Raw genomic sequence first — 15644 nt, 5'->3', positions numbered from 1 at the left:
AGCTGAAGAATGAACTTCATGAACACAAAGGCAGCAAAGTCTTTACTGTAATAGGAAAGCAAATAGCTCCCAGGGCTGCTGGGGGTGGGTGGGGGGGGGGGGGGAAGAGGCCCTGCTCTCTACTGTCCTATCGGGGTTTTTATCCTTTAAAGATGGGGGTTTCCAACCTGGGGTCCAGAAAAATGTGGTTTTCTCTCATTGGCCTTGCCCAGTTACCTATATCAGTCCTTGTCCAATAGGGGTTTTAGAGGTGGAAATGGCCCATAAGTTTTATGATTTCTTTGCCCTTTTCTTCCCTTAGACTGAGGCACACTTCCTCTCATTTCTTTTCTGTCAATCGAGGAGGGGGTTAGAGATAAAGGTCCATGTGGGTGTAGGTACACTTTTTATAGCAAACAAGGCCTGTGAGGATGTTGCTCTGGAGTCCTTAAACCACAAATGTTAATCAATATCCATATCAAAGAATGCATCAAAGCTCATGCTCCTATGCTGACTACCTGAGTTAGTATTCTGCCTCAACACGTCGGAACTCCAGGCTTAGTATCTTCATTTTTGTCATTTTGAGTTTATAGCTTAGCTAACCTCCTTACTGCTTTTGTGAGTCTCCAAGTGGGTCTAAATTTGGGAAACTTTGGAGAACTAGTTTGTGCTTGATGGGGAGAACTTGAACTTTAAATACCAAGTTGAGGGTATTTATGATCCTGAGAGGTAGCTGACTCCAGCGCTAAACCATTCTTTATCCAAGTTCTGCCAGCCCTACCCTATTCTTAGAGTAGAGGCCAGAGAACTTCTGAGCGACCTCCCCTGGAGATAAGGGGTTTTGAGAGTGTCTTCTGCATTTGCGGAGGCTAAAAGAAGCATTGGGAAGTGATCCTTAACTCAGCCCTCCAGGGGTTTGGGTGTTGTGTCATTCCCCACACGTGATTCTTTACCAGGTGGTGGAAACCTCAAGTATAACAGGACTTACTCACTGCAGTGACTCCACCTCTTTCCTCTTCCACTCCCCAACCCCCTATTAGCCCGCCCCACCCCACTTCCTCAAGATTAGAGGAAAGGCGGGTGGCTGGAGCCAGGAAATGCCATGCTCCCAAGCTGGCCAGGAGAGGCAGAGAAAATTGTGTACGGGAAAGTGCAAGATGTGGTGTTCCAGTTTTACTCATCTCCAGGATGCTGCGCATGTCTTATGTTTAAGTTTTTCCTTAATCTATTTTTCCCCAAATAATTCTATCCTATTCAAGACCACCTTATCACTGAGGCAGACCTCGTCTCATTTAAGGTTGCTTTCTCTCTCTCTCTCTCCCTGTTTTCCGCTTCTCTAGGTCGGGACTTCTCAGACAGAATTGGTTTGAATCCCAGATTATCCTCCTTCCCGTTCTAGCTGTGTGACCTTGAGTGAAGCCTAACTTCTCAGGGTCTACTTTCCTTGTCTGTGAAACGAAGGCCAAACTTCTACAGCACTAAGCCTGCTGTGAAGAACAAACGAGAAAACCCTCTGTGAGCTGCAAAAAGTAATAAAATGTTAGCTATGCTAACTCTGGACTGCGAGTCACTCTTCCAGAACCCCTCCCTTTCCTCTGGGACTTGCCCGGCAAACCCCGCCCGGGGCAGCAGTTCTCGCCATCCTCTCTCGCAGACTTTCCCATTGGCGTACCAACGTCGCGCGGCGCCGAGTGTTGACGCCACGCCGCCTCCGCCGGCGCATAGTGACGCATTCGGCCCCGCCCCCGGCCTCGCCCGGCCCCCCGCGGGGCCCCGCCCTACAGGCCGACGCCGCGCGGGTACCGCCCCACGAGTGACGTGTGGCGCGCGCGGCCCGGCCGCCCCGGCAGTTGGTGCAGCGGCGGTTGGGCTGAGTGCGCTCGCCTCACCCCTCCCCTCCTACGGCCCCGGCCCCCACCCCGCCGGGCCCAGCCCCAGCCCTAGCTCCAGCGGCCCGTCCCGTACGGGCCCGAGTCGCTCCTTCAGCCGGTGACGCCCCGGGCAGGCAGGCCGCCCGCCCGCAACCATGGAGCTGGAGGACGGTGTGGTGTACCAGGAGGAGCCCGGTGGTTCCGGGGCCGTGATGTCTGAGAGGGTGTCCGGCCTGGCCGGCTCCATCTACCGCGAGTTCGAGAGGCTCATCGGGCGCTACGACGAGGAGGTGGTCAAGGAGCTGATGCCACTGGTGGTGGCCGTGCTGGAGAACCTGGACTCGGTGTTCGCGCAGGATCAGGAGCACCAGGTGGAGCTGGAGCTGCTGCGGGACGACAACGAGCAGCTTATCACCCAGTACGAGCGAGAGAAGGCGCTGCGCAAGCACGCTGAGGAGGTGAGGGCCGGCCGGCGGGGAGGGCGAGGGCTGGGCCTGAGGGCGGGCCGGGGTCACGGGTCTGTCCCGGGAGGAGAGGAGCGCCGCGCAGGTCTCCTGGGGGCGGGCCTGAGGCCGAGGCCCACCTGACTGAGCCCGGAGGCCGTGAGGTCGCGGAACCACCGGCCGGGTTTGGACCCTGAGGCAGGCTAGAGAGTGTCCAGAAGAGGGTGAGATGGGGGAGGAAGCCAGAGCCTGGCTTGAGGGCACCTCGGGTTGGCTGAGAGAGGAGTTTAGGGTGTCCGCTTGCCTGTTGTTTAGGGAAGTTTCCGACCACCGTGTGAGATAGACGGCGAATCAAACTTTTACCGTGGGCTGGGGAAGGGGGGCATTTAAACACTTCTGTCCTCAGTAACTTCCGCTGATTCCAGTACCTTTCCTGGGGGTTGCTGTTTTGGGAAGTTAGAGATCTCCCTCTTTCGGTCAGTTTCTTATTGACGTTTTAACCCTGTTGAGAAGGAGGGTTTTTTTGTTTTGTTTTGTTTTGTTTTATGTACCATGGTTGACACTTTGTCAACCCTTAGATGTTGTATAGCAATACTCTAAATATAGAGAGTGTGCATTTTTATTTTATTGGTAGCCCACATCAAAGTATTCCTTCCTGTCAGGTGGTAACCTTGGACAGTTCCCTTTAAAAACTCTGATAAAGAGGATGGGAGCGCGGTGGGAGGAGGGTTGGAGGTGTAGATGACATCTGGCAACCCTTTTCATAGACTGCAGTTTACAGGTGCACTTGGCTGACTTCTAACTTTTGCGCCTCAGCGGTGTGACCCCAGTGCCCTCATCTTGTGAACCTTTTGGATTTCTGGACTGCCAGTGATACGTCTTTGACGTCTTGAGACAGTCTAAGCATTTTAGCTTTCAGGCTGTGTTGGCGTTATTTCTCTGGAACTTAGTAGTTAATGCAGATGAAGTTAATTCATCCTTGTTTCCTGAGCATCTAGCACAACTGGCTAAATACATGGTAATTGAAGGAAGCTAAATAATTATTGAGAGAATGACTTGAAGAAATGAAAGACAACAAAATATTTTCAGAAATATTTGAAAAACTTTAAGGATGTGAGATCTGTTTAGTAGCTAATTTCCTAACACTAAATAGTACAACCATGTAGACTTTTTGTCACATAACGCCTTTGTACCAGGTCAGCTAGTTTTTTTCTTTTTTCTTAGGTTTGTATGATGATTTTTAGTTCTGATTTTGTGATCCATTTGTCTCACAGGATTGCCATTGAATTTGCCAAGGAAAATTGGCTTTATTTCAGGAGCATTTCAAAGTATATAGGGAAGAAGCTGTTGAAAAACAATCTAAGGATAGAATCACAATTTCCAGTAATTTATTAGCACTGTTTATGGCAGAGTTCATATACTCCTCATGAGATGACATGCTATAATCTTCATGCTCAGACAGGCCCTTGCCAGTGTGTGGATGTACATGGAAAGACAGTGGAATTAACCAAATAAACACACAGGTGAGGAGCAGGCCCAGCATGACCTGTGACCACAGATAAAAGAAATGGATTCCTTCAGCCTTTTTTTTTTCTTTTGTCTTTTTAGGGTTGTACCCGCAGCATATGGAGGTTCCAAGGCTAGGGGTCTAATCAGAGCTGTAGCTGCCGGCCTAAGCCACAGCCACAGCCACGCCAGATCCGAGCCGTGCCTGTGACCTACACCACAGCTCACAGCAACACCAGATACTTGACCTACTGAGAGAAGCCAGGGATTGAACTCGAAACCTCATGGTTCCTAGTCCGGATTTGTTTCTGCTGCACCACGATGGGAATTCCATCCCTTCAGCTTTAAACTCCTGTCAGTTCATGTAAACATGGGCAAAATGCCAGGGTCACACGTGCCAGGAAAACCATTTGCTACAGGTTGCGGAATCAGAGGATAAACTGACTGAGCTGCTAGACTGTGGACTATATATTAATTTCTTAAGTAAAAGACTTATGGGGTTGTGGGATGGAAATCCTATAAAACTGGATTGTGATGATCATTGTACGACTATAAATGTAATAAACTCATTGAGTAGTAAAAAAAAGAAAAAATTAAGTAAATGACTTAAAAAGAAGATTATCCTGGAGTTCCTTGTGGTGCAGCAGATTAAGGATCTGGTGGTGTCACTGTAGCAGCTATGGTCACTACTCTGGCATGTATTCCATCCCTGGCCCAGGAACTGCCACATGCCATGGGCATGGCTTAAAAAAGAATAAAAATAGATTATCCAAAGACTTTATTTATAATTTGTGCTTTTTCAAATACATCTATAAATCCTCTATAATGAAACCTTTGGGCAAAGGTTCATGACCTGAGAATAGAAAACATTGATGAAATGCTAGATAAGCCAACTTCCAGGCCACAAACATAAAATTATCCTGTTATCAATTTTCACTGGAGATCATAAAACAAGTTTTTTATCCAGTGCTCAGAAATTCAGTCTCTCTGGCTGATATGCAGAAGTGAATTCTGTGTTTAATTTTCTGTGAGTGCTTTGTTTGTGGCCTTTAATACAGAGACTGAGAGTCTGCTTTTATAGCAAAAATGCCTAGGTATTGACTGCTAGAGTATTTGAAAGCATGGAAATTGTCCATCATCAGAAAATGTAAAGTAAATTCTAAGCACCTTTGTGCAAATTTAGGAGGATGTTTTAATGATGAGGATGTTTTAGGAGGTGTGAATTCTCACAAGGAATCAGAAATTTAATATTTATTATAGTGACATTACTTAATTTGCATACGTTCTGCTTTTTTATTTATTTTATCTGAAAAAAACTTTTTTTCCTTTTTTTGGTGTCCCTGCGGCATGTGGAGTTCCTGGGCCAGGGGTAAGATCAGAGATGCAGTTGCGACCTAAGCCACAGCTGCTGCAATGATGGATCCTGAACCCACTTTGCTGGGCTGGGGATGGAACCAGTGTCCCAGCACTCCACAAGATGCCCATCGCCTCACAGCAGGAACTCCTATTTGAAATTTTTGTGTAAAATTAGCCTGCTGGTTTTGTGAGTCTGTAAATATAAACAGCCTGAAGGAGGGCTGAGTTGAGATAGATTTGTGAGCAGTTTCAAATGCTAATGGAGAAATCTGTCATTTTATTGCTCACCATTTTGGCCTTTGGGCTCCCTGCTTCAGCCATTTATATTTTTTTTCCATTCCTCAACCAAGTCCTGTCTGATATCTTTGCCAGTGCTGTTTCCTTGACCTAGAATGCTTCTTCCTCAGAACTTCACCCTAGCTAGTTCCTCACTTTTAGCTCAGCTTATATTTCACTTCTTCAGCTAGACTTTTCATGTCTACTTTACCCAGAGTAAGCCTTGTGAGTCTATGGAAAATTTATCTGTAAATCGGTGATTTTAAAAAACATCTGGAGAGAGATGTTCTTGGGAAGAATACGTTAATGTTTTTTGTTTTTGTTTGTGTAAGTTCTGATTCTTTTAAAATAGACATGATTTGTTTTGAATCGTTTAAAAAAGAAAACTTATGGAGTTCCTGTCATGGAGCAGCAGAAACGAATCCAACCAGGAACCATGAGGTTGCTGGTTCCATCCCTGGCTTCACTCAGTGGGTTAAGGATCTGGCATTGCCGTGAGCTATGGTGTAGGTTGTAGATGCGGCTTGGATCCCGCGTTGCTGTGGCTCTGGTGTAGGCCAGCAGCTGTAGCTTCAATTGTACCCCTAGCCTGGGAACCTCCAATATGCTGGGGATGTTGCCCTAAAAAGCAAAAAAAAAAAAAAAAAAAAAAAAAGGGAAAACTTCTCTAAAGTAGACAAATAAGTTAACCTTTTTCTTAAGTATTTAAAGTTAGAGTTTATTTAGCATTATTGGGTGCAGGAAGCTTGTACATAAAAATGACAGTGTTCCCTCTTCATCGTTTTTGATTTTGGAGGCATATATGAAGAGAATGGGTTGAAGGGAGAATATCTTTGTCATGTCATTTTATGACTGCTTTTCTGTGGCTTTTTATCTAAAAAAACGGGGTGATTAAATACAGAGGTTAGAGAGATTACTGAGAATTTTCTAATTAATTAGCACTTAAAAGCAGTAACACAATTGATTGTATGAAGACTTTAATGAGATTTTTCTTTGGAAGCAGATGAACATGGGAATAAGTGATAAGATTTATGGGCAGGGGGAGTTCCTAATGTGGCCCAGTGGGTTATCTATGAGAATGTGGGTTCGATCGCTGGCACCGCTCAGTAGGTTAAGGATCCAGTGTTGCTGTGAGCTGTGGTGTAGGTCACAGATATGGCTCAGATCTGGCATTGCTGTGGCTGTGGTGTTAATGTTATAGTTCTCATTCATAAGAATATTTTAATCAAGAGTGTTAAGAAAGTTTTGATTCATTTGCAAAATAATTTACAATGCAAGTTCATCTCTTTAATAAACACTTTAAAAAGGAAAATATGACTGGAGTGAAGAGTAATTTTGTATATTTTACTTATATTTACTTATGGTGGCTGTTGAAGACTTGGGATGTTAAAAGTGGAAATTCCGTATTTGCTTCAACATTAAGTTTATTTTGTATCTTTAGCACAGTTGTTAATTAAATTAGTAATTATGATGGTTGTTCAGATTTTTAGCCATAATTGTAAGAAATTTCACTTTGCCATTAGGTAGGTTTTATTCCACTATAGTGGGACAGTAGGGGAAAGGTAGTTTATATATGTGCACAGATGATCTGTTGGTACAGGAGAACAAACTGCTAGTCTACTGGATGTTAACATTTGACATAAAGTTTTCAAACACTTTAAAAAAGTGAAGGAGGAGTTCCTGTCATGGCTCAGTGGAAATGAATCTGACTAGTATCCATGAGGACACAGGTTCGAACCCTGTCCTTGCTCACCGGGTTGAGGGTCTGACATTGCCATGAGCTGTGGTGTAGGTTGCAGAGGCGGTTCTGATCTTGTGTTGCTATAGCTGTGGCATTGGTTGGCAGCTGTAGGTCCGATTCAACCCCTAGCCTGGGAACCTCTTCCAAGGGTGCAGCCCTAAAAAAACAAACAAAACACCCAGAAATGTATGTGTGTAAATTCTGTACATTTAGAAAATTTGGTTGGTGATATTTAGTTATTAGTTTGAAAGCAACCTATGAAATTCACTTAGGAATTCTGGCGTGTAGTTATTTGGGATAGTTTAGCCAAAAATGTTTGAACTGAACCATGGAAACTTACGTATTAATCAATATAATAGGGCATTATTTATGTTGAGGATGCAGAATTATTTATTATTAGGAACTTAAAAACACTAATTTGGGAGTTCCCCCTGTGGTGCAGTGGGATTGGCAGCATCTCTGAGCCACCAGGGGAACTCCTTGGAGGTACTTTTTAAGGGTTGGGAGGAAAATCTTCCAGTTCTTCCATATTAATTCCTATTGGTAGATAGAAAGACAAACAGGACACATGAATAATCAGAAAGAACTATTTATTGAGCCAGAAACTGTTTTAGACTCTGGGAATGTGGCCATAAACAAAACAGACAAGGAAGGTAGCCCTTGCTTTCTTAGAGTTTATATTGTATTAAAGAATAAACAAACCAGTTATTTACAGGTTGTGATAGATGTTACACAGGAAATAAAAAAGGTGATGTGTTGGAGCTCCCGTCATGGCTCAGTGGTTAATGAATCCGACTAGGAACCATGACGTTGTGGGTTCGATCCCTGGTTAAGGATCCAGCATTGCTGTGAGCTGTGATGTAGGCCTGCAGCTGTAGCTCTGATTCGACCCCTAGCCTGAGAACCTCCATATTCTGCAGATGTGGCCCTAAAAAGCAAAAAAAAGGAAGGTGATGTGATGAAGAGTAAAGAGGTAGGCTCATGAGGTTGGACAAACAAGTTTATAAAAGGGTAAACTGAAGTTCCCTGGTGTTGCAGTGAGTTAAGGATCTGGCATTGTCACTGCTGTGGCGGGGGTTTGATCCCTGGCCCAGGAACTTCTGTAAGCCATGGGTATGGCCCAAAAAAGGGTAAGCTGCCCATGTAGGAAATAATTCATTTCACAAGAGTAATTATTTAGATATGAAACTTTAGGCATAATAGAGTTTCTTTTACTCAGATTCCTGAAAATACCCAAAAGTAAGTAGCTCTCATAAATTCATTTTTTTCTATTTTCTGTTTTATTCCTTCTCATAGTTGACCTCTCAGCAACGTTTGACTCTTTTTTCTTTTTTTGGGCCGTACCTGTGGCATATAGAAGTTCTTAGGCTAGGGGTCAAATTGGAGCTGCAGCTGCCGGTGAACATGCATCCTCATGGCTAGTAGTCAGGTTCATTACCTCTGAGCCCCAATGGGAACTCCAGCGTTTGACGTTTTTAGTCACTCCTTAAGAAACATTGTTTTGGAGTTCCCGTCGTGGCTCAGTGGTTAACGAATCTGACTAGGAACCATGGGGTTGCGGGTTCCATCTCTCGCCTTGCTCAATGGGTTAAGGATCCGGTGTTGCCGTGAGCTGTGGTGTAGGTCACAGATGCGGTTTGGATCCTGCATTGCTGTGGCTGTGGCGTAGGCTGGGGGCTACAGCTCCGATTCAACCCGTAGCCTGGGAACCTCCACATGCTGCGGGAGCGGCCCAAGAAATGGCCAAAAGACCAAAAAAAAAAGAGAAAGAAACGTTGTTTCTCTTGACTTTGTAATCTCTTGGTTTTCCTCTTATTTTACTACTCTGTGGATTTCTCTTACATTAGTTTTGGTATTCCTTGGTGCTCTAAGATCCTCTGCCTATCTCATGTTATCCTTTCTGATGGGATTACTTACCATTTGTTGACTATTCCAAAATGTCTATCTGTTTTTTTTTGTTTTGTTTTGTCTTTTCAGGGCCGCACCTGGGGCACATGGAGGTTTCCAGGCTAGGGGTCTAATCCCGGCCTCCACCACAGCCACAGCAACGCCAGATCCAAGCCGTGTCTACCACCTACACCACAACTCACGGCAACGCCAGATCCTTAACCCACTGAGCGAGGCCAGGGATCAAACCTGCATCCTCATGGTTCCCAGTCAGATTTGCCTTCTGCGCCATGACGGGAACTCCCAAAATGTGTATCATTCATTTAACTGATACTTACTGAGTGCCAACTATGTGCCTCTTCCTGTGTTTTTGGGGAATACAGTGGTGAGTAAAATAGACAAGATTCTTACCTCATGGAACGAATAGCCTACTAAGAACAGCCTATTTTTAAAAATTTATTCATTTTTAAAGTTAACTTTTACTAAAGTATAGTTGATTTACAGTGTTGTGCCAATTTCTGCTAAACAGCAAAGTGTCTTGACTCAATTATACATAATATATATTATTTAAAAATTTTTTTGTTTTTAATTTTATGGCTGAATCTGTGGCATATGGAAGTTCCCATGGGACTGAATCTGAGCTGCAGGTTTCTGCTGGATCCTTTAACCTGATGCACCAGGCTAGGGAATCAAACTCACATCTTTGCATGGACCCAAGCCGCTGCAGCTGAATTCTTAATCCATTGTACCATGGCCCAAACTGTGCCTTTTTTATGTTCTTTTCCATCAGGGTTTATTATGGGAAGTTGGATATAGTTCCCTGTGCTATACATTAGGACCTGTCTATCCATTCTAAATGTAATAGTTTGCATCTACTAACTCCAAACTCCCAGTCCATCCCACTCCCTCTTCCCTCCCTCAAGAACAGCCTTTTAAAGCCAGATTTCTCTTTGGAATTTTAAATCCCTATTACTGTTGTTTATTGGATACAGATATCTCCTGAGATGTCCAAAACTGAACTTATCTCCTAAGCTTGATCATCATCTTTTCCCAGTCTTCATGAGGGATACCACCATCTACCTGGACAGGTTCCTTCTCTTTGCTTGCTTGCTTGCTTGCTTGCTTGCTTTCCTTCCTTCCTTCCTTGTGGCATGTGGAAGTTCCCAGGGCCAGGGATCTAATCTGAGCTGCAGCTGCAACCTGCAGCACAGCTTTAGCAGTGCTGGATCCTTAACCCACTGTGCTGGGCTGGGGATTGAACCAGCACTGCCAGCGAGACAAGCTAGATTATTAACTCACTGTACCGTTGCAGGAAATCCTGGTCACCATTCTTAATTGTTCTGTCCCTTTCATCTCCATTGCTACCTTCTTTGTTTTCAACTTTCTTTCTTTCTTTGTCTTTTTAGGGCCGCACCCGTGGCATATGGTGGTTCCCAGGCTAGGGGTTCAATCAGAGCTGTAGCTGCCCGCCTACACCACCGCCACAGCAACTCGGGATCCAAGCTGCTTCTGCGACCTACACCACAGCTCATGGCAACGTTGGATCCTTAACCCACTGAGCAAGGCCAGGGATTGAACCGGCATCCTCATGGATACTAGTCAGGTTAACAATTGAGCCATGATGGGAACTCCATCAACTTTCATTTTTTATTTATTTATTTATTTTTTTGTCTTTTTAGGACTGTAGCCACAGCCTATGGAAATTCCCAGGCTAGGGGTTGAATCAGAACTATAGCTGCCAGCTTACGCCACAGCCATAGCAATGGAGGATCCGAGCGTCTTCATCTGCAACCCACACCATAGCTCACTGCAATGCCAGATCCTTAACTCATTGGAACAAGGGATCAAACCCATGTCCTCATGGATGCTAGTTGGATTGGTTACTGCTGAGCCACAATGGGAACTCCCTGTTTTCTTTCTTTCTTTCTTTCTTTTTTTTTTTTTTTTGCTTTTTAGGGCTACACCTGCAGCATTTGGAAGTTCCCAGCCTAGGGGTCGAATATAAGAGCTACAGCTGCCGGCCTACACCACAGCCACAGCGGTTTGGGATCCAAGCCTCATCTGTGACCTCTACCACAGCTCAGGGATTGCTGGACCCCTGACCCACTGATTGAGGCCAGGGGTGGAACCCACATCCTCATGGATACTAGTTGGATTCATTTCTGCTGGGCCACACAGGGAACTCCCTGTTACCAGCTTTTATTTTTTTACATTTAAAAAAATTTTTTAATGATTTTTATTTTTTTCCATTATAGCTGGTTCAACTTTTAAATGTAACTGGAATCTCTTTACTCTTCAGATCCATTTTTACTACTCTGAAAATCATTTTCACTACTCTGAGGAGCTGGAACTTTTTTCATGCACACTCAATACCAGGTCTGGCATATAGGAAGTACCATTGACTATTTCTTTTTTTTTTTGGTTTTTTGTGTTGTTGTTGTTGTTGTTGTTGCTATTTCTTGGGCCGCTCCCGCGGCATATGGAGGTTCCCAGGCTAGGGGTCGAATCGGAGCTGTAGCCACCGGCCTACGCCAGAGCCACAGCAACGCGGGATCCGAGCCGTGTCTGCAACCTACACCACAGCTCATGGCAACGCCGGATCGTCAACCCACTGAGCAAGGGCAGGGACCGAACCCGCAACTTCATGGTTCCTAGTCGGATTCGTTAACCACTGCGCCACGACGGGAACTCCACCATTGACTATTTCTGAATAAATGGATAACTGAAACTGTCCCATACCTAATCTGTCTATTTCCAGTATTGCCACTATATAAACTGCCCATCACACTATCCAGATCTCTCCAAAATGGAAATCTGATCATATAATTTCCACACTTAAAAGCCATTAGTTGCTCTGTCTAAAGTTGTTGAAATCACTAAAGTTCCTAACATATGAAGATTTATAATTTGGCTGCTTTCTTTATATGTATATATTTTGGCTATGGCTATAGCATGTGGATGTTCCCAAGCCAGGGATCACACCCACACCGCAGCAGTGACATGAGCCACTGCCGTGACAAGGCTATATCCTTAACTCACTGCACCACAAGGTAACTCCTGGGTGCTCTATATTTTACCAGACTAATCTTCTCTTTTTAGAACCATACTGAACCCCTTGAGTTTGTTATGCAAAAAGTATTCCCTCCAGGTCTTCTTAAAAGCTTCCTCTCTGTTGGCACTCTTTCTCTTCTGTTTCCTGGCTACCATTATTCATTTTTCAGGTGTCAATTCTGGAATGCCTTTTATGATACCCAAGTATGGATTTAATATCTTCCCATAGCATACTGTCCTTCCCCTTTTGTAGAACTTTCAGTGTTATATCCAGCTAACCTTTTGCTTTAATCCCCCCACTAAACTACTGTGATGTGGTAGGTATTAGATATTTGTTGGTTGGTTGGATGGATAGTTAAGTATGCTAAAGTTCAGATTTCAAAGCCTGGCTATTTAAAATTCTTTTTTGTGCGTTCAAGTTATTGTTCTTACTGTTGGTGCCAAGTTATGCTAAAACTTCCAAAACGGTTCTTCAGTAAGTCCTTTGAGTTAGGCATATATGAAAAGGTGACTACTCCTGAGTATAGTTATTGTAGATACTTAACCTACATTGTTTTATACATAGTAGATATTCTGTAAATATTTAGACATCTGAAAAATTGAAATGTTAAGATCATTAGAACTATTGTCAGAGTAATGAAGGGATTATTTCTACATTTGCAAATATAGGGCTAGGTGATCTCGAAAATCATGTTAGCACCATGATGCTCCAATATTTTGTTTGTTTGTTTTTTGCTTTTTAGGGCCCACCCACAGCATATGGAGGTTCCCAGGCTAGGGGTCAAATTGGAGCTGTAGCTGCTGGCCTATACCACAGCCACAGCAACACTGGATCCTTAACCCACTGAGCAAGGCCAGGGATCGAACCTGCATCATGGATTCTAGTCAGATTTGTTTCCTCTGCGCCACGACGGGAACTCCTGGTAGACATTTCTAATTAGAATACAACAGTAGTACCCTGTAGTAACAAATAAATGGTTAGTAAGACAACACTGATTTTTTAGAAGAAAAGTTCATCCTGAAGAGTAGTAAACATTTATATCTTAGGCATTGAAATCTATATTGATTAAAAGCATCTTCTAGGAGTTCCCGTAGTGGTGCAGTGGTTAATGAATCTGACTAGGTAGGAACCATGAGGCTGTGGGTTTGATCCCTGGCCTTTCTCAGTGGGTTAAGGATCTGGCATTGCTGTGAGCTGTGATGTAGGTCACAGACGCTGCTCGGATCCTGAGTTGCTGTGGCTGTGGTGTAGGCCAGCAGCTGCAGCTCCGATTAGACCCCAGCCTGGGAACCTCCATATGCCACGGGTGCGGCCCTAGAAAAGGAAAAAAAAAAACCCCAAAATACAAGTACTGTGTGTACAAAGTGCTGAAAGCCTAAGTCAACCCGTAGATGGGTTCACAGAGACAAAGTGGCATTTCACTGGGTTATGTGTCACTGAATCAAAGTACGGGAGATTTGAAAGTGTGTGCTGTATTCAGAGAACAACAACACATAATAATTTTAAAAATATATTTGTCATAAATATTAGTTTTCCATATGTCTTTAAAAAATACACTCTTGTTCTGTTGCATAGGTGAGTGGCAAGAGTTGAGGTTGAATAGCTAATCAGAGAGTAAAGGACTGTGTTGTCAAAGTTGATGTTACACACTTTAATGTAGTGTGGTTTATAATTGTGATTCACAGTAATTCAGAATGATGATTCTTACCAACAAAAAGTTAGATTTTATTTGATATCCTTCATTTTAAGGAGGTTGGTATTATGAAATTCTAGAAACTATGACAAAAATGTCTTGGTGCTTCAGTTTTTCTTAAAAATATGATTATAAAAATATTCCATTTCTTAGTAATAATAATCTACTGATAATATTGTTGACATTGAAATTTTCATTTCCCCAACAAACTGCATTTGTTCTAAATAGACTAACTTGAGTTCCCCTCGTGGCTCAGTGGTTAATGAACCTGACTAGCATCCATGAGAACTCAGGTTCGATCCCTGGCCTTGCTCAGTGGGTTATGGATCTGGCATTCCCTTGAGCTGTGGTGTAGGTCTGCAGATGTGGCTCAGATTGCGCATTGCTGTGGTTCTGGCATAGGCCAGAGGCTACAGCTCCGATTCGACCCCTAGCCTGGAAACCTCCATATGTCATGTGTGCGGCCCTAAAAGACTAAATAAATAAATAAATAGACTTGATTTTTTTCTTTTTGTGAAAATTTAACTTTATGTAGTTGCCACGTTTTTTTCCTTAAAAATTTCTATTGTACTATGGAGTTCCTGTCATGGCACAGTGGAAACAAATCTGACTAGGAACCATGAGGTTGCAGGTTTGATCCCTGGCCTTGCTCAGTGGGTTAAGGATCCGGCGTTGCCGTGAGCTGTGGTGTAGGTTGCAGATGCGGCTCGGATCCCGCGTTGCTGTGGCTCTGGTGTAGGCCAGCAGCTGTAGCTCTGATTAGACCCCTAGCCTGGGAACCTCCATGTGCCGCAGGTGTGGCCGTAAAAAGACCAAAAACAAACAAACAAACAAACAAAAACTATTGTAATAAAATATACATAAAAATTTATCAATTTAAACAGTTTTTTTGGCCATGCCCGTGGCGTTTGGAATTCCCAGGCCAGGGATTGAACCTGTGCCATGGCAGTGACCTGAGCTGCAACAATGACAATGCCAGATCCTTACGCTGCTGTGTCATAAGGGAACTCATGGCTTCTCTGTATTTTACCAGATAAGAGAACTCCCTAAACAGTTTTTAAGTGTACAGTTCAGGTACTAAATACATTCATATTGTTGTACAGCCTCATCATCTCAAACTGAGACCCCTTACCCATAGAAGAATACTTCCAATTTCCCTCATCCTAGCTCCCGGAAACCACTATCCTGTTTCTGTCTGAATGAATTTGTCCTAGGAATCTCATAGAAATGGAATCATATAGTATTTGCCCTTTTATGTCTATTCTGTTTCACTTAGCATGTTTCCAGGTTTCAGCCATTTTGTAGCATGTACCATAATTTCTTTCCTTTTTAAGGCTGAATATATATAAATGGTCTTATACGATAAATGATTTGCTAATGTTTTCTCCCATTCTGTGGGTTGTCTTTACTTTCATGATGATGTCCTTTGAAACACAAAAGTTTAAAAATTTTTTTTTAGGGCCACACCTGGGGCATATGGAAGTTCCCAGGCTAGGAGTTGAATTGGAGCTGTAGCCGCTGGTCTATACCACAGCCACAGCAAAACAGGATCCAAGCCTTGTCTGCGACCTATACCACAGGTCACGGCAACGCCATATCCTCAACCTACCGAGCAAGGCCAGGGATCGATCCCTCAACTTCATGGTTCGTAGTTGGGATTCATTTCCACTTCGCCATGATGGGAACTCCAAGCCAGGCTTTTATTCATGGTACTTCTTTAGACAACTACTGTAGTCACAGTTACTATTTATTTTTTCTATTTTTAAAAGCTTTATTATAGTTGATTTACAATGTTGTAATAACAGTTACTCTTTTAAAGATTGTGTTTGTTTTTGTTGCT

At 43.6% G+C, this 15644-nt stretch overlaps 1 protein-coding gene across 9 annotated transcripts in view; it reads left to right on the top strand.

Annotated features, from left to right (window-relative positions):
• Nucleotides 1–1818: 1818 nt before the first annotated feature.
• Nucleotides 1819–15644, top strand: part of SPAG9 (sperm associated antigen 9) — a 144640-nt gene continuing 130814 nt past the window's right edge. For 4 of the 9 annotated variants that reach the window (XM_047759108.1, XM_047759107.1, XM_047759106.1 and 1 more), the window contains exon 1: nt 1822–2308. In XM_047759108.1, coding sequence (XP_047615064.1) covers nt 2006–2308 — 303 coding nt within the window. In that variant the 5' untranslated portion in view covers nt 1822–2005. Of the gene's footprint in view, nt 2309–15644 lie in introns of all 9 variants that reach the window. The other 5 variants (XM_047759111.1, XM_047759112.1, XR_007132007.1 and 2 more) reach the window with 3 other exon arrangements.

Source organism: Phacochoerus africanus, chromosome 14 (assembly GCF_016906955.1).
Source record: "Phacochoerus africanus isolate WHEZ1 chromosome 14, ROS_Pafr_v1, whole genome shotgun sequence".
Lineage (NCBI taxonomy): Eukaryota > Metazoa > Chordata > Mammalia > Artiodactyla > Suidae > Phacochoerus > Phacochoerus africanus.
The sequence above is the reverse complement of the archived record's forward strand: the minus strand, read 5'-3'. Positions and strand labels throughout refer to the sequence as shown.